At 35.5% G+C, this 19,260-nt stretch overlaps 1 protein-coding gene across 2 annotated transcripts in view; it reads right to left on the bottom strand.

Moving 5' to 3' along the window:
* Cip2a (cellular inhibitor of PP2A) overlaps positions 1-19,260 on the bottom strand; it is a 29,994-nt gene that overhangs the window by 8,171 nt on the left and 2,563 nt on the right. The window contains exons 2-14 of one of the 2 annotated variants that reach the window (XM_031364031.1): positions 18,371-18,518; positions 16,731-16,843; positions 15,433-15,527; positions 14,619-14,715; positions 14,132-14,254; positions 13,867-14,012; positions 11,496-11,571; positions 11,016-11,234; positions 9,615-9,774; positions 8,226-8,367; positions 6,274-6,373; positions 2,927-3,045; positions 260-455 (exon numbers count right to left, since the gene is read on the bottom strand). In XM_031364031.1, coding sequence (XP_031219891.1) covers positions 260-455; positions 2,927-3,045; positions 6,274-6,373; positions 8,226-8,367; positions 9,615-9,774; positions 11,016-11,234; positions 11,496-11,571; positions 13,867-14,012; positions 14,132-14,254; positions 14,619-14,715; positions 15,433-15,527; positions 16,731-16,843; positions 18,371-18,518 — 1,734 coding nt within the window. Of the gene's footprint in view, positions 1-259; positions 456-2,926; positions 3,046-6,273; positions 6,374-8,225; positions 8,368-9,614; positions 9,775-11,015; positions 11,235-11,495; positions 11,572-13,866; positions 14,013-14,131; positions 14,255-14,618; positions 14,716-15,432; positions 15,528-16,730; positions 16,844-18,370; positions 18,519-19,260 lie in introns of those variants that run through there. The other variant, XM_031364032.1, reaches the window with a different exon arrangement.

Raw genomic sequence — 19,260 nt, 5'->3', positions numbered from 1 at the left:
GGGGGGTTCTTTTTTGAGACAGGGTTTCTCTGTGTAGCCTTAGCTGTTGAACTCAGAAATCCGCCTGCCTCTGCCTCCCAAGTGCTGGGATTAAAGGTGTCCGCCACCACCACCCGGCCAGATTTTACTTTTTATGTCAAAGCATAAAGCTGCAGTGATAAAATCTGCATGTGAAGTTGTTTAACTAATCTGTAATCAGAGCCGACACGAGCTGGCTGGTCCCAAGCACAAGCCCATTACAGTACTATCACTCACTCACCATCACTCCAGCCTGAAGTTTCTCTATGAGGTCCTCAATGTTCAATGCAGGGGCATTCTCTTTTGAAAGAGGAGGTGTTAAGCACTTTGCTGATGTTGAAAAACAGTGATTTAAGGGCTGCAAAGTCATTTTCCTGGGCAGATGCTCAATTTCTTGCTGTCTGTATACATTGTTCGCTGCGATACTTTCTCCAAGTCTTAATAAGAGCAAAAAAAGAAAAAAATCAATCACAAAAACAGAGCAAAATGCAGAACTATTACAGAACTATGGTATCATTTGGAATAAATCTTTTTTGGAAACCATAAGACTCCAAGTAAGTTGGAAATCTTCTTTTTGGTAACCACAATAATGTTTCTCCAAATATTCTTAATTTTCCAGAAGACTCTTTTCTACATACAGTCCTTTACAATGACAATTCCATGTTTAGTTTGGAGGCATACTTGCACTACTTAGTGAGTGTAGATTACCTGCACTAAGTACAAGCTCCTTTATCTCTCAGAACAACTATCCATTCATAGATGGTATCACCTGGTCTCATCTATGCTCTCCTCTGACACTTGCTTTTCTCACCCAATATATCGTCATACTAACTTCTAGTCTGCTCCAACTGAACACTAATCCTCTTTATCTCTCAAGCCCTTGAATAAGCTGTTCCTTTATCTGAAACTCTCCTACCAGAATAGAGGTGGTTCCTTCTTACCCTCAGATCTTGGTTCAAATTTATCCCTCCAGAGGCCTTCATTAATGCCCTATGTAACATGAATAATTAGTCACTCCTTTCCATAGTGATAGGCAATATATGAACCTTTAATTTTTTAAAATAATAACATAACTAAATATAATAAGATAGAACAAAAACTAACATATCAGAATTGGACAAGACAAGCAAAAGAAGAACCCAAGAAAAGTTAAAGAATCAGAGACCAACTCCTCCACACACTGAAATCCCAGAAAAGTACTGAAAGCTATAATATATTAGCAGAGGACCTGGTACAGACTCGTGCAGGCCCTGAGCACCTGCCTCAGTCTGAGCTCATATGAGCTTTGATTATGTTGATTTAGAGGACATTATTTTCTTGGTGTCCTCCAAACCTCCTGGCTCTCCTACCTCCTCTTTTCCAAGATTCCCTAAGGCCTGAGAAAAGGGATTTAATGGAAACATCCTGTTTTAGGTTGCTCAAACTTCTCTCTGGCTATGGCTCTCTATTTGTATTTGTCCCATCTATTAGCGCTTCTCTGATGATGGCTGAGCAAGGCACTTATCTACAAGCATGGTAGATTGTCACTAAGAGTCATTTTATTGCCTTTTTTCTTTTAAGAACAGCATTTGGTTCTACTCTCTGTCCCGGGGCTACCTAGTCTCCCATATCTAGGTTTTATCCCACTCACAGCTTTCCTCAGTTGCCTATAGTTTCTGCATAGGGTTGAGACTTTGTAGGCTTTTCCCAGTCCACTTTGTCACGTCCACATAAAACCAAATGTGTGTGCGCGCACACAAACGTATTACATGTATGATGCAATAATGATTAATGAAACAATGAAAAACGGAACTGTGACTATGAACAAGAGCAGAGAGGGATATATGAGAAGGCTTAGAGAGAGGATATAAAAAAAGAAATATAATTACATTATAATCTCAGAAATAAAAAAATTGCTAAACATTTGTCAAAATTTTAAACTCTTTGGTTGGGTTTTTGATTATAAACATTATTAGGCCATGTGGGAGGCCTTGAGTTTGCTTTCTCCCTCCACACCACTACCATCAAATAAAGTAAGGAATGGAATTTTCATTGCATTGATATTAAGCTTGCATTTCAAAGTTCTTTAATTCTTAATTTCTGATTACCTACATGAGTAATTCTACAAAACACAACTAAAGCCACTTAACAACAGATAGCCTAGATTACCAAACTCTTATATTTAGAGAGTGGAAACAGCACAGACAAGAGAGACAATATTTGGTGTGATAAAACTATTTACAAAGGAATAGCTTGCTCACTGGCCTGCCTATTGACTTCAAGTTTCAAATTACTCAAGTGAATTTTACAAATTCTATTATATGAATTACTTCAAGCTCTAAAAACCAAACCCCAAGTACAGTCTATAGTAACCATTCAGTTTGAAGATTCCTTCTGATACTCAAACCCAATTTAAAACAAAATCAAGCCAACCAACCAAACAAAAAACTTACATCATTTTAAATATACTATTATCTGAGATTAAAGATAACAAATATTTTTTTCCTGGACATCATCTGCATTTTATAATAAAACACTGAATAGTTCAGAATCCTCACGTTGACCTTTCCCAGTTAGTTTGAATTCATGCAGTTCTTAGGAATCCTTGGCAAATATATCAAAAAAGTTCTTTCAATAAAAGAAACTAAAACTTCAAGCTTCAGTGTCTAGAATCCCTGCTCAGAGGAGGCAATTAAGAGACAAAATCATCACAACTAATATATTTCGTCACTTGCATCTATGCTTTCTTTGAGAAAGTAAACATTTGGCCTTCTCTATTAAAGGAATCAAATTTTTAATTATTTGAGACATTAATGGCAATTACAGTAAAACTTGCAGTTCTTCAATTTAGTCATAAGTATGCACGCGGGATGATAAAGAAACATAGAATGACATTCAAACCGCATTAAGAGAGATGGTTACAACTCACACTAAGGCAGGGAAATCTGGCAGTGGAGCAGCTTCCAGCAATATTCCCAATCCAGATTGGACTTGTTCTCTATTATCTGATGTTAAAGCAAAAGCTAAAGGAGTAATCAATCGTGGATCCTAAATAAATCAGAAACAGCAAGTAAGAGGCAGAAAAGCACTCCCACTCCCAAGTCCTTAGTCAAAGGTGAGCATCACTGGAAGGATTCCTACTCAATGCTTACCTGGAGTTACACTTCACCACCCTATAGCTATTTATACTGTATTGCAACATATATTAATAAGCTAAAACTATCTACCAAAAAGGCTTCAATGTTTTAAACAATGCCTCCCGGAATTATGATTTATATATTTTGATGAATTTAAAATTTTTTAAATCAAATGGTATTTACATACTGTTGCATTTCTAATAAAATAAAATGTTGGTTGATCATTTCTAAATTAAAAGCATCAAACAAATTATTCAAGTGAATGCAAATCAGAAAATCTATTGACTGAAACAATCTACTTCAAAGTCCTTCGTGTCAGTATTTCATGCAAGTACCAAAGGCTCTAAAATCACCTATTATTAAAAAACATCTAAACACCAACTTACTCTTTTGTGTTTTGCATATGTATGCATGTGTAGAGGCCAGAAATCTATATTAGATATCTTTCTCTGTTTCTTTCCACCTTATTTTTAAGACAAAGTCTCTCACTGTACCTGGAGCTAACCTGTCAGGAGCCATTTTGCCTGCTTCTGTGGAAGCCTGCCTTTCAGGCAGAGTCAAGGAAGGCCTGGGTCTACTGGCAGATTTCCTGGGCTGCTGATGCAAGGAACAATAAGAGGAGATACACTTGAAGCTCAAGGTGAGGGGCTGGATGTTCTGTTAATCTTGGATGAAGGAACAGGAAGGCCTCTGAACAGATATCCAATAAAGTAGATAAAGCCTAAGAGAATTAAACCTGGGGCTGCTGCAGTATTCCCTGGACAGCCCTCCCAAATTTCTAACTTTTGTCTTTGAGTCTACTTTTTAATCTTTCCTATAATCATCCTCACTGCCCCCTCAGACGACTGTTCGACCTTGCATTGGCAGGACCAGTGCACTAACCAACTGGGTAGACCAGTTAGCCAGAATGCCTCTGATATCCAGTTGTCTCTGCCATTCAGTGCTGGAATGTACTTAGATGTACTCTGTCACATTCACTTTTTTTTGTGGGTTCTGAAGATCTAAATTTTAAGCACCTTATTCACTGAGCCACTTCCTCACTCCTGACTCAATTTTTTAGAGAAAAATTGTTAATAAAAAAGTAAAATATTAATATGTAAAGCCTTTATAATTCAACTGTAAATGCTTACTTTTACTTTAGTATAAATCAACCTTCAAAACTGTCAAAAACAAATCATTCCACAAGTTCTCCCAGAATGGAGAATCATTAAACATTGTTTGCAGTAAAGGTGCCTGAGGTACAAAAATGGAAAATTACTTGCTCAAGCCTATACTGACTAGCAACTGGCTTAACTAAGAATCAAGCCTCTAAAGTGCAATGCTCTTCTAGTGTGCACATGGCTGCTGTCTACAGTCCTGGCTTCTATTCTATTTGAACATCCACCTTCACCCTTTCTAAGCTGTGTTACTAACTTAATTCAGGAAAAAAAAATTGCATTTCTGTTAAATGACTTGTATAAGCTAGGTGACAGATATTAACATGGGTAATAATGAATCCTGCACTAGGCACAGAAAATCACATGGAACCAGAATGAAGTCCTTTGGGCTAAATATTACATAATCAAACTAAAGTCCAGCTCCATTTTCCCCAAAACAAACAAAATATATTGTAGTTGCATAAGAAGATTTTTTTTTTTTTTCCAATAAGGAAAGTAACCAGAGACACTTTTCTTTTGATGAACCCTTCCTTCTTCTACCTCCTCCACTTCAGCTGAAAACACTTATGACTGACAAAATGAAATGTTCCCTGATTCTTGAAGAACAAATGAGGACTGGCAGTATAGCTGTGCAAATGAGTACTTATATGGCATGTTTTAAGTCCTGGGTTTGTGGTATAGAAGGGAGGGAGTGGGAAATAAAATTGTAAAGTAAGCCTTATAATTTTGCTTTCTGATAACATCTAGAACTTTTCAGCTACTATCATAAAAATTGTAATCTTGCTATTTTCAGCACATCTTCACTAATTGTATCAGTCCCTTTCTTTCTTATGTTTTTCTATCCTCTCATTACTTTATGTAACCAATTCTGATTAAAACGAAAAGCTCACCAAGGGAGAAAGGCCCAGTTAGTAATTCTGAGTTTATAATAGAGAAACCACAACAAATGTGCTTCTAACCCCTGTGTTGGAAAGGCAACACTACCCTCCATCCTATCTTTCTTTCTTGGTAAGGTTCAGAATAGTGAAGAAACCTCATTGTCAAAAAATGTGGAGAAGGTCTAAAGAATTACACTCAAAGTCATTCTCAGGCCATCACACATACACATCTCCCATAGGTATATGCATGTATATAGGTGTATATGCATCACACACACACACAAACACGCACATACACACACACACACAGTGTTTTTCTCAATGCCAATGTTAGCATAATTCAAGAAACCTGCAAGTACAACATAATGAAAGAAAGGGTGGGAAGCTATTACTGTGAACATTCTTCACCTGAGAACCTGGAGGAATTTAGATTTAGTTTTTAAGAACTACATATAACAAGACTATTCTAACTATAAAACACAGAACTGTCAACTTTTTTCTCATGGTCAATTCTATGAAAAATACCCCTTAAAAATGTAAAATAGTATTAAAGCAGAAATGCTTGTAATAGGCAGTGTCAAGAAACAAACAAGAAATCAAGGAAGGAAGGAAGGAAAGAAGGGAGGAAGAGAGGGAGAGAGAGAGAGAAGGATAGAGAGAGAGACAGAGAGAGACAGAGAGAGAGAGAGACAGAGAGAGACAGAGAGAGAGAGAGAGAGAGAGAGAGAGAGATAGACAGACAAAAGGGCAAATTATAAGAATCCAAAGTAGAGGGGCTGTAGATGGTACCACCTAGAATGCAGGACATGGTGACACATCTCTAGTCTTCTCTCCAGGAGTGGGAAGTAGAGAGATAGGACAGAGACAGATGGATCTCTAGCTAAATTGGTTAGCTCTAGGACAGAGAGTTGGACTCAAAGGAAAAAGACAGTAGCAAGCAATTCAAGAGGATACACAACCCTAACTTTCCGTATGTGTGCGTGCACACATCCACCCTCCCCTAAATATACATCTACCGTAGGACCACATAAACATACATCACATACAAACAAATGCACACAAGTAAGGACCCGGTAATAAAATGTGGAAAAAGTCTGAAGTTACCTGAAGGATTTTGTAGAAGCTTACTTCCATACCAGGAACCAATTGTTTAAGTTTGTTCATCAAAGTAAGAGTTTTCAAAATTACATCAGCAGCAAGTTTGCTTTAAAAATAAAAATGACATTCCTATTAGATAACTAAAAAATTAGCATATTTTAACCATACATCTAAATTAAAAATCTAACAAATGTGTTTTTAAAACATGAAGACAAAGTATTATTTTTAAGAATTAAAATATAAAAAACTTAATGTTGTTAATTCAAGTTCTAAAAGGAAAAAAGTAGTATTGAATCTAAATTTCAAAGTGTTATCTACTCATGAAAATACCAGCCAACCATCGGGTTGAACACGGGGTCCCCAATGGAGGAGTTAGGGAAAAGACTGAAGGAGCTGAAGGGGTTTGAAACCCCATAGGAAGAACAATATCAACCAACCAGAACCCCAAGAGCTCCTAGGAACGACACCATAAGCCAAAGAGTATACATGGGAGAACCCACGGCTCCAGCTGCATATGTAGCAGAAGATGGCCTTATCTGGCACCGATGGGAGGAGAGGACCTTGGTCCTGTGAAGGCTCAATGCCAGGGTAATGCCAGAGTGGTAAGATGGGAGGGGTGGCTGGGTGGGGGAGCATCCTTATAGAAGCAGGAAGAGGGGGATTCCAGAGGGGAAACCGGGAAAGGGGATAACATTTGAAATGTAATTAATAAGATATCCAATAAAGGGCTGGAGAGATGACTCAGTGGTTAAGAGCACTGAGTGCTCTTCCAGAGGTCCTGAGTTCAATTCCCAGCAACCGCATTGTGGCTCACAACCATCTGTAATGGGATCTGATGCCTTCTTCTGGTGTGTCTGAAGACAGTGACAATATACTCATACATAAAATAAATAAATCTTAAAAAAAAAAAGATATCCAATAAAACCACCACCACCACCAACAACAAAACCAACCAACCAACCAAAAACAAACAAAAAATTCCAGTGTGATTCAAATTCCTGCTGAATGAAGTACAATGTAAATGTACTTGCTTGAAATACAGTGCTAAAATGTGGAAGTACAAGTATTAGAATGTAGCTTATTTCATTCTTAGTATTTTTAAAAACAAACATAAAACCAAAATTCCAAAGTGATATGAAGAGATCAAACGATACATGACCAAGCACTCCTTCTATTTTGCATCTAAAAAAGTTAAAAATTAAAGAGGACCGGTGAGATGTTCCAATAGGTGTTTTCCACCAAACCTAGGGACCTAAGCTCAATCCATGGGACTCCCACAGGTTGTCCTGACATCCACACACATGTACACACACAAAAACACACATGTGCACACATGTACACATATATGTACCAAAAAAGTCTTACAAGTGAAAATATAATTCTTGTTCTTCAAGAATAACTGCTGACAGTTATTCCATTTATGGTAATGTGAACAAATTACAGTGTCTGGAATTTATCAGGTTCTCAGTAAATATTTATTAGCAGGACTTACTCAGGAGAGGAAAGGGCATATATAAACTGCTCGTTACTCTCAGTGAGCATCTACCTTTAACCAAAGCTCTGATGTATGAAGGAGAAGAGCTGTCTTTGTTATTAAGTAACTTTCAGCAGGGATTGGTTTTCCTGTAAAAACACCATCCATTTTGTCATGCTTTTCTCTTTCAAAATGTAAGATTAAATGAAGCAAAAATTAAATTACCAAGGCAATGTCAAAAGGATTTTTCAGAAGAGAAATATTCAGGGTTTATAATTTCTCTTTCATACACACAGAAAAATGAAAGTCCAAAAATATTATAAACTAAAGATGTCAAAACCTTTCATAAGTATACAATCCATAAATTGAATATTTTATTCAAGAATTGTAAGTTTCCTTTGAGTTAACAGAACATAACCCGGGGATGCTTCTTAAATATGGTAACTACATTTTACTGTATCTATTTTGGATTTGAAATACTCACCACAATTCAGAATCAGCTACCTTTGTTCCAAAGCCCAGGTCAATCTTGCCATATGTAAACTGTTGCTCTATAAGTGTGGTGCACTTTATTGTAGTCAATATTTTTACAACATGCATTTTCAGAGCGTCATCTCCACACAGAGGTTAAATTTGGTTAAGATACACAGACATCCAAATACTAGGTATATAGTGTGTAGCCATATATAACTTAGAATATTCAAAATAACTCCAAATAAGTTATCTTATCACTGTAATACAATGTAATTATTTTAATTGCTTTAAGACATGTTATAAAAGTGGAACTCAAAAGTATTAAAGTGCCTGGTAAATAGCAAGAGATGGATTCACACACGTGTCTGATACATGGTAAAACCAAAGAAAGGGGATTTCTTCACTAATTACAATGTTTCAATAAATACTGGACAAATTATTGGGAGTTATTTTCTCATAATATATAAATTACTAAGAATATCTATCAGGGAAAATGGCCAAATTATAAAATACTTTAAAGTTAAAAAGAGCACCTGCATGCCTCTATAGCAGTGATTTCCAGCCTTGGCTACATGTTAGAAGTGGGTGGGTTAAATAATCACAAACATACAGAGAACATGGGGTCAAGATAATGAAAATTCTTAGTACTTGCTTATGCACCAGTACATCAACCAACGACTCACAGGAGCAGCATATATCAAAACCACAGATTCAGCTCAGAGTACATCTTCAAAGCTCAAACTGATATTTCAGAAATGGTCATGTCTTATGCACATTTATTGGGTTGGGAATGTATACACTAGCATGTTTGATCTATTCTTGAGGTTTGAACCTCTGCAGTAGGCACATGCACACAAAAATGTATCTAGAAAAAAACAATGAGTTCTAAACATTAAACACAAAGGAAAAAACCTACAGATTTTTTCCAGTTATCCTTGAAATTTTGTTTTTGTTCAATATCCTTTTTCTGGATATGTATGTGGATATTCATACATGTTTCTGTGCAGATGTGCACACATGCACATGCATATAGGGGGGCCAAAGGACAACCTGGGGTACCATCCTCAGAACCATAGTCCATCTACCTTGAGCAGGGTTTCTCACAGGAATATAGATCACCCATTAGGCTAGACTGCTGGCCAGCAAACCCCTGGGATCCTTGTATCTGCAATTCCAACCCTGAGATTACAAGCCCACACCATCATGCTTGCCTTATGTTTTCATGTGGGAGCTGGGAACAGAACTCAAGCCCCCATGCTCACAGGGGAAGCATTTTACTGACTAAGCTATTTTGCCAGTCCTTTAATACATTATTTCTGACATAACATGAGATATTATAAGATTACAAATAGAAAACTGGAGCTTTTATACTTTTCACTTATATTATGGTAAAGGATATTTAATAAAACTTCAATGGCTTTGACCATCCTTTCACATTTATTTCTTATTAAGGTCTCATCCAGATTTTGTTCTGTGAACTGAAGCTGATCAAGGATTGTAGGAAGGAGAAGGGTCACAAAACGGTCAGTTGACGAACAGTTACCAGTATCAATGACATCCTAGAAAATATACCATCAAGTATAATTAAAAAAATAAAAATGGAACATGTAACACAAAACTATCATTATTGATCTATAACATATTCATCAAGATTTTTACATTTATTTCAATATTCATTTATTCAAGTCTCCTTTCCAAAAACTACATTTTACACTTTAGCATTTTAGCCAGGTTTCAGATCTATCTTGGATTTTTTCCTCAAGTTAATCTATAAGATTTTATAAAAAAGACACTTTTAAAGGACTCCATTATTTAAATGTTATTCTAAATATGCTTAGTATTTAACAGCAATATCCTAAACTTGCTAAATGTAATTAAAATAGTAAGAGATTGACTGACTTTATAAATAGTGTAAAATTACAAATTTTTAAGTTCTAAAATCAGTCACATCAGGATCAAGTTAAAACATCAAAAGCTGGTCTGAAGAGATGGCTCCACTGCTCTTCCAGAGGTTCTAAGTTCAACTCCCATCAATCACATAATGGCTGCTCACAACCATCTGTAATGGGATCTGATGCCCTCTTCTAGTGTGTCTGAAGACAAATCCAGTGTCTTCATGTAAATAAAATGAATAAATCTTTTAAAAAAATACCAAAAGCAGTTTATGTATAAATTTTAATAAATACACTTAAGACACTTATATATTTATTGCATATAGAATCCAATTATGAGAAGAAAAAAATTTGGAAGACTGGGACAGGCTAAATGCATAGAAAACAAAAGATGGTAAATAGCAGATAAGGTTAAGTTGCCCACATGATTATTTGTCTTTATTCTAAGTGTATTATTCTTTATTCTTATCACATGCTATCTGCATGTTCTGTCTCATTTTACTAATTAAGACCCATATTTTACAGAACAATGAAGAGTAGACAAAACTTGAGATAAAGAGAAAATGATCAAAGCACATATATACACACCAGAATAAATCATGTGGATATAGTTTAACAAACTATATGTATGTATGTATATATGTATGTATGTATGTATGTAAGTATGTACATATATAAAAAACCAAATATACACAAAGCATTCAGTAGAAACACGGACCAAACTGATACATGTGAGTGTGCAGGAGAAAAACTTTGTAGTTGAATTTCAGACACTCTGGTTTATAATTGTTAATTTTATCACATGTATGGACAGCTGGAAACTTATAACATAAAAGTTATGAAACATGTTAACTGAGCATCATGAAAGTATGAAAGTACGAAAGTCCACTTGTCAATCATTCCATTACCTCAAAGATTTCCTTGAACAACTCCAATGCTAACACAGAACAGTTTTCAGATCCATCCAAGGGTTGGCTTAACCAGCGAAGTAGACCCGCAATAGGTTCTAAGCTCTTGGAACGGCTTCCCAGAATGTTGTTGCCAGCTGGAGACTGTTCAAACATCATCTGACTGAGTACATGGCGCAGCTGAGTCACTGCACAGAATGCAAGAAGTAATTCTAAAACCTGTGCAACATAAAGCTTTCATTAAATACCAATTTCCTTGGGATTTTAATAGACAAAGCATACGATGACACTAAAAACGCCACACACAACATTCTGAAAGAAAAATTTAAAGTACTTATACTTTGCAATGCTCTCATTCTGATTTCAATATTGGTTACATAGTGTATTCAGTTTCTAAATATGCAGAAAGCCATACTTAGATTTTCCTCTATATTTTAGTTTTTTTAAAAGTATAAAACAAAATGTCATGCTCCAACATACCTTTGAAGAAGAATCAGGGTCTTTTGCATTTATAAGTCCTAGTACTTGATTAAGACATGAAGAGAAGTGCTCATACCTAGGTTTAAGGTATACATTAAGTGACAAAAGGAAATTGTAGGCAAGGGAAATATGATTCAATCAAGACATTATTACACACATGTACAGAATTCTCAAATTAAAAATATGATATATCAAATGTCTTAACAATGTTTACATACATACTCACTGATTTATGATGGTTTTATACCAGTAAACCCACCTCTTTTTTAAACTACTCCATGTAAAAAATGTATTGTCTACAACCTCAGAGCATAGCAACACACATGGTAATAACATGGTAGTTAGCTGGTTGTTTATCATTATGATCTAAGGGCTGGCTTGTGGCTGCGGCTTCCAGTCATTGTCTAGCACACTAAAAGGCCAGAAATAAAGCTGCAGTGTGGCCAAGGCTTGAATTTGGACACCACCTTGTGTCCAATGTACCTTGAACACCACCAAAGTGACATAATGGTGGAAAACAGTTAAAGCTTGAACATGAGTAAATAAAAAGAAGTGAAAAGTGAATAGGAAGTGTTAAATCTGCTGAAGATGACAGAAAGAGGCTCATAGCACACAAAATGTTTATGAATAGAAAAGTGTAGAATAAGAAAGAACGTGTAAAAACAAATCTGCCTAGGTGTGCAAGTATGAGGGAGCTCTGAGAAGATGGAATTTTTCTTCTCTTTTTTTATCTGAAACAAAGATAAAGTGAGCTTGTGCATGAGAAGTATCAAGAGGAAGTGACACATATGTGAGTGAGACAATGGAGGCAACAAGAAAGGAAGCTAATAGAATAAGTATGACCCGTCTGGCCCAGGGAAAGCACTGTGATTTTCTCATATCTCATTAGAAATCCAGACTGTTAAGGCTTTGGAAAGATTCAAGGTTGAGGTTTTAACAAACTGGTAGAGCAGCGAAACAAGATAAGCTAAATGTAGTTCTTGGTATCTATTCTGTGCAGCGGGGAGAAGGAAAGAACGTAGCTGAGAGACTGAAGGAAGTATTGATGGCTCAATCTCACACTGACACTACATAGTCATTTCTCTGGTCTCCTGAGAGCATAGCCAAAAGAAAATTTCAATTTACCTCAAAGCTTTTAAGTAAGCATTATGTGACAGCAAGAATAGAAACACATGGGTATTGAAAAGCTCACAACAGACAGAAACAAGACAACTAAAGGGAAGGTATTCTGAAGGAAACCCAAAATTCCCTTATCTATGAACCACTGACTTAATGCACATTCTTATTACAGACATTTAGGAAAAGAAGGAATGCTAAAGAAAATGTGTCTTGTGCAGAACTCTAGCTATCTGAGGTACTTTTTCCTCTAGGTCTATTTGTTAAACTTCTTGATTTTGTTTCTGGAAAATATGGATTTAACATCCTACTGGTGCTAAGACTCAATTTTTCTCACTGTATGAACAATGTAGGTGCTCAATAAATGTTTTTTTTGTTTGTTTGTTTTTGTTTTTTTGTTTTGTTTTGTTTTTTTTCAAGACAGGGTTTCTCTGTGTAGTCCTGGCTGTCCTGGAACTCACTCTATAGACCAGGCTGGCCTCGAACTCAGAAATCCGCCTGTCTTTGCCTCCCAAGTGCTGGGATTAAAGGCATGCACCACCACTGCATGGCAATAAATGTTTTCTTATTTGGAGATGAGTTACTTTAACTTTTTGAAGCAATTTCTTAATTTAAGATCCCAATACAATGTAAGTACCGAGAAGATGCTAAAATCAAGGTCTGGAGAGATGGTTCAGTAGTTAAGGATTAGTATTGCTTTTCCAAAGGTGCAGGGGTCAATTGCCAGTACCCACACTGAGTAGCTCACAACACTCATGGCTCTAGTACTAGGTGATGTGATGTCTTTTCTAGCCTCCACAGGGAACAGGCACATTCATGGTGCACATATATGTAGGCAAAACCCAATACAAAAAAAGTAAAAATAAATTACAAAACAATTTTGAAAATCTAAGAGAAAATCTCTAATGCAATGAAGTCTTCAAAAGTAAATGCTCCCTAGTTTCAAAATATATCTAACAAGAAACACCCGGAGACAAACATAAATGCTATGGAGCTGTGGAGCTGTGGAGCTGTGGACTGGCTTAACCATTAGGAGTGCTCTCTGCCACAGGATCTGGGCTCAATTCCCAGCATCTACAATGCGGCTCACAGATGTCTCTAACTGCAGCTCCAGAGATACAAGGCCCTCTTCTGGTTTTCACAGACATCAGGCATGCATATGGTACACATATAAACATACATGCTGGCAGATCACTCATGTATACAACATTGAAAATAATCTGAAAGAAAGATATGCTATTGATAAATAACATACCTGGTCAGATAATCAGCAATTTTAGGATTTTTAAGGAGATCCATGAGTAGGTCAACTGAGTACTTTCTTGTTAGGGTACCATCACCATTTATGAGAATATTAAATATTAGTTGGAAAGTCTGATGAATGTTTCGAGCATGAAATAGCTTTGAAAAATTGGGAAAACTTTATTGTTCACAAGAAACTGTAAGGTTAACATCTTAATAATTTTAAAATGTCAAAAACTATGAACTCAAAATTTCTTTCATAAACAGAAAAAAAATACCTTTTCCCCCACTTCTTCATTTAGTGTCAAACTGGATAATATTGAAAGTGCAAATACAACCACAGTCAGACTGCTGTGTGCTAGGAAGCTTATGAGAGTTCGGTAAAAAGATTTCACATTACTCTGAAGGAGAAAAGAAAATGAATTACAAGTACACACAGTGGATAAACTTATTAAACATTATTATCAACTTTTCAATGCATGATTGTTACTTTAAAAAATGAATGCTCTAAAATGAAATTTTAGAACAGAGATGAATAGAAATTCAAAGACTGTTTGGTATACACAGAATCTAGCAGAAAGTTCTTTTTGTGGTAAAGGTGCCCAAATGGGATAGGCAAGTCCCAGGTTTCACACTCAGCAATGGAAATTTAAAGAAAAGAAAAGGAAAGAGAAGAGAAGAGAAGAGAAGAGAAGAGAGAAAATTTAAAAGAGGGAATAAAAATCTTGGGAAGAATTTAGGAACAGAATCAACTACCCAACTTACCAAAGTTTTTATTTGCGTTTGAACAGACAGATTGTGCCGACAAAGATTTGCCAGTAGTCCTAGACAAGGCATCGTTAGCTCATCTTCAGAAGACTGACTGTTGCCAAAACAGAAAGCATAGTGTTCACTCTAATTATTCAAAATTAGGGAGGAGTTAATATATCTAAGTTCCTTCTTATGTATAAAAACAAGATGATCATATTCTGAATAATACTATTTATGTTTTGAAACTAAATTATCCTATTTAACTGTGGCACAGAAATACAGAAATAACTGTCAGAATGGCCATGATAGTTTATCATGATCATCTATAAAGGAGATAAAAAATGTTCACCTTGATTAATATATGTCTTTCTAAATCAATTTGTTAAATTGAAATTTAAACTCATGAAAATTAAATCTGCTTTATGATTCTCAACTCTTGAAATCACCCAAATGGAGTAAACAAACAGCAATCTTAGTTTAAAAAATTAGAGAGCAGGAGCTGGTAAGATGGCTTGGTGGATTAAGACCACTTTCTGCTTTTATAGAGGACCCTGGTTCAGTTCCCAGCACCCACATTGGACAGCACACAACTGCCTATAACTCCAGCTCTAAAGAACCTGAGCTCTCTTTTGTCCTCTGCAGGCACCTGCACACATAGGGTATCACAAACATGCTCTCAGGTACAACACATACTCAGAAAAAGTAAATCTCTCTCTTTTTTTTAAAGCTAGATAGAAAACATTACCCAAGGAGAAATTATCTACCACATAGATTCATTTTAAAAATAAACCAACAAATTATCTAACTACATGTTTTGTTGCATACTTACATATGACCAATCAAAAATGTAATTAAGTCATCTAAATGGGCACCAGAATGGAAAAATTTGACATTATATGTTAACCTTTGTAGCAGCTGAATGCACTGAAAATGAGAAAATAATTGTGAGTAAACAGATGAAGACAGATTGGCTCCTTATAAAAATGGACTATTGCAAACATTTGAGCAAATCATTTGTGAAACCAAACAAAAGAGCAAGAACCATGCCATCTCATAAGTCTATTTTCATTTCAAACATATATCCTAAGAACCTTGGATGTCTTTGTTTATCCATTTCTACATATTTTCTTTCAAGGCTTATCATTGCTATGACTTGAGATGCACCTAATTGTGTCCACGAAGGGTGGGTGTGGGTTCTGTGATTTAACCTTGGTTCCTCAGGATGGTATTACTGGAGGTAGCATACCTCTGGAACTTAGGGCCTGAATAGAGGTTCTTGTGTCACTGGAAGTATGATGTATTTCCCATGCGACCCTGTTGGTAGTTCTCAAGAGTGCAAAGTTTTAAAAGGATCAAACCTGGTCTCAGTATCTCTCCTATCTTACCTGAGATATGATCATGTTCCCACCCTTCCCATTTGCCATGAATACAGCCAGAAAAGCCTTTGACAAATCTATGATTATGTAGATGGCATGTACTTGAACCACCTATGGGATAATTACATCTTTTCCTTTATCAAATGGACTATTTCAAGAACTCAGTTGTGGTAACCAAAGCTGACCAAAGTCATCGGTCCTATTGCCTTACTTACTTTAAAACTGAGCGTGGGTTGAACTATCTTGAGGAAATATTTTTCCTTCCCACATTTTATCTAACTGCACGTCAGTTTAATTGGTGATGCTTTTCTTTTTTTTGCAGATGATTACATTTTAAGTTCAATAAAATGATGGGTGCAAGAGTTTTCAAATTATGTTAAACAAGTAAAAACCATAGCTCTAAATTTTGTTATGATGTTTTTTCAACAGGCTGAGACTATATATACACGAACCAAAATTATAATTTTTGAAGACGAATAGTTCACATTTCAAAATGCACACATCTTTGTTCTTAAGTTAATTATAGTGTTTTATATTAAAGTGGTGATAATGTACATCTGATTTCCTCTGTTCCGTTCTTGAGAAATATTTACACAGTCAGTATGTGTCCAACAAGATCCTAACAAGAACTGTATATAATCACACTATGCCATCATATCAACTTCAACACAGCAGTAAAAGGTGTTAGGAATGCTGATCTGAGGATAAAGAAGGGAGACCAGGTAATAATGTGCTATGAGGATTTGTATACCTGTAAAAACACTGAGTCATTGTGGCAAGTGCTGCTCCGACAAACCACTCCTGACAGCACACTATTCAGATTGTATATATTCTGAAGACAGTCTCGGGTTTCATTATCTATAGCTAAAAGTTAAAATAAAATGGCATAAAATATATAATTTTTACATATTGAAATCATTCAACAAGTAAAATAATTTGTTATCTTATCTTTAAAGAAAGCAGATCATGCCAGGCCGTGGTGGCGCATGCCTTTAATCCTAGCACTTGGGAGGCAGAGGCAGGCTGATTTCTGAGTTTGAGGCCAGCCTGGTCTACAGAGTGAGGTCCAGGACATCCAGGGCTATACAGAGAAACCCTGTCTCGAACACCCCCCCCCCCCAAAAAAAAAAGCAGATCATGAGCTAGTTTTTTAGCTTTGTGGTTTTGAATCACTCTGTAGCCCAGACTGGCCTGAAACTCATGGCAGTTCTTCCTGTCTTGGCCTCAGGAGTGCTGAAGTTATAGGATTAAACTACCATGACTGGTTAAGACAGATTTCTTCTTCTTTTTTTAATTAATGACCACTAATTTCAAAGAACAAATAATTTTTCTACATAGAATAGCAAAGAAAAAAATTTGTTTTACAAATGTATAGAAACTTGGCTTTTAAAATAATATAATAGCTGGGTTGGTAATATATGTCTACGTCTGTAATTCGCATACTTAGGCTGAGGGAAGAGAATTTTGACTTCCAACTCAGCCTGGGTTACATAGTTGAACAGTTAGATTATCATTTCAAGTTCTCTTATGAATCTAAATACTTAAAATGTAAAGCCTACTACTTTAAAAAATATAAACTAAATTAGAAAGATACACATCAAGCCATTAACTAAGATTGTATCACTAAAGAAAGAAATGATACAAAAGGCTGGGATAACAAATAAAAAAACCCCACCATTTTAATCTTATCTATGTTTTCTTATATGACAGCTACTTGTCAATATGCAATTTTTTAAATTAAGATCAATTAGAATGTGAGTGAGCTCCCTAGACTTCAAATGTTAAGAAGCTTATAAGGGAAAGACAATACAAACTCAGAATATTTCTATCACTACTGCTAAACAATGCAATGTTGATCTCTGCTAAAACTTCATTACTAAGCATACCTGAATATTATAACCATATATAAAAATATTCAACACCTCTGAACACACACAAATCAAGGGTGAAATGACTAATAGATAAACAATTAAAAATGAAAAATAAAAGGAATAGAAAAGCACCTATAGTTTATCTCTGGCTCTACGTTATAGGTAGTCTATCACAGAAGGATAACTGTCTGATTGGTAGGAATGTCTTTCTAATTGTTCTCCTTAATATTGGGACTATGTTCATATGGCTTCCGGTTGTTTTAAAATTCAATAGAATGTCATTTCCCCATATGCATTATCTATCTATCTATCTATCTATCTATCTATCTATCTATCTATCTATCTATCATTCTATCTGTAGGAACTTTGAGAGATCTGTAATACTAACTCTAAAAGGTTTTACAATAAAGAAATCTTTTGAATGTAAATCATTCTTGAAGAAATTCTATAATTCTATCTGCCTTTTAAAGATATTTTCATAGTCTTCCAACCTCTGAAAAAGAAACTATGAATACATTACCCAGTTGAGACAGCAAACTGATAATACTTAAGATCAGTGAAGCACTTATGTTTGGGTCTTCAAGAAGTTCTACAAGGCAGCTCAAGCATTCACTTGGTAGTATCTGATGTGATGTAAACAGTCGTGTGAGCTTTTGTCCAGAAACTACCTATGACATGGGAAGCAAATATGTTAAGGGCTGGCAATTTCTATTGCATTTGCATTTCAAATAAAACAATTTTCTAAAGTGCTACTTAGCCCTTTCTTTCCCAGTTTAAAAAATTCACATCTTTTGTTCATTCTGGCCACAAACAGAATTCCTTCTTGTCCAGCTGAATTACCTGTATTATCTATATGATATTGAACACAGACTAAAATGTGCACTAGAACTAACTAGATTTATTAATCTGAAGCCTAGTATACTCATTTAATCTGTTTTGAAAATTAAATATGAAGCCCAATGGACAACTAATGACTGCTTTCATGTTGAATCTAGAAGCTAGGGGATTATGCAGAAACAGTAAAGTTAATAAAGAATATTTTAAAATGTAGCAAGGATAAATTTTTTTAATAATTTTTACTTTTCAATTTAGTTATTTTAGTGAGGGATATTCTATATAAACATGATATCTAACATCAAATAGTTTGTTATTTTAGAATTAGACTAATGCATCTTATATACATACTCTAAAAGGTTACATCTAAGCAGACTGCTTTAGTAACCCTCTAATTATTAGGGTCTAATATCTTTTTCTGTATCTCCCTTTTATTTTTCCCCCTTTTTACAAAGCTTTGCTCTTGGAGTTTCAATTTACCTGTTCTCTAGTAGAACATGTTTTAAAATTAATTATTCCGTAAAATGGAAAAATATGTTCAAAGTAAAAAAAAATCACAGAAACTGTTAACTTATC

Source organism: Mastomys coucha, unplaced genomic scaffold (genome assembly GCF_008632895.1).
Source record: "Mastomys coucha isolate ucsf_1 unplaced genomic scaffold, UCSF_Mcou_1 pScaffold12, whole genome shotgun sequence".
Classification (NCBI taxonomy): Eukaryota; Metazoa; Chordata; class Mammalia; order Rodentia; family Muridae; genus Mastomys; species Mastomys coucha.
Note: the sequence above shows the minus strand (reverse complement) of the source record. Positions and strands in the feature narration are given on the sequence as shown.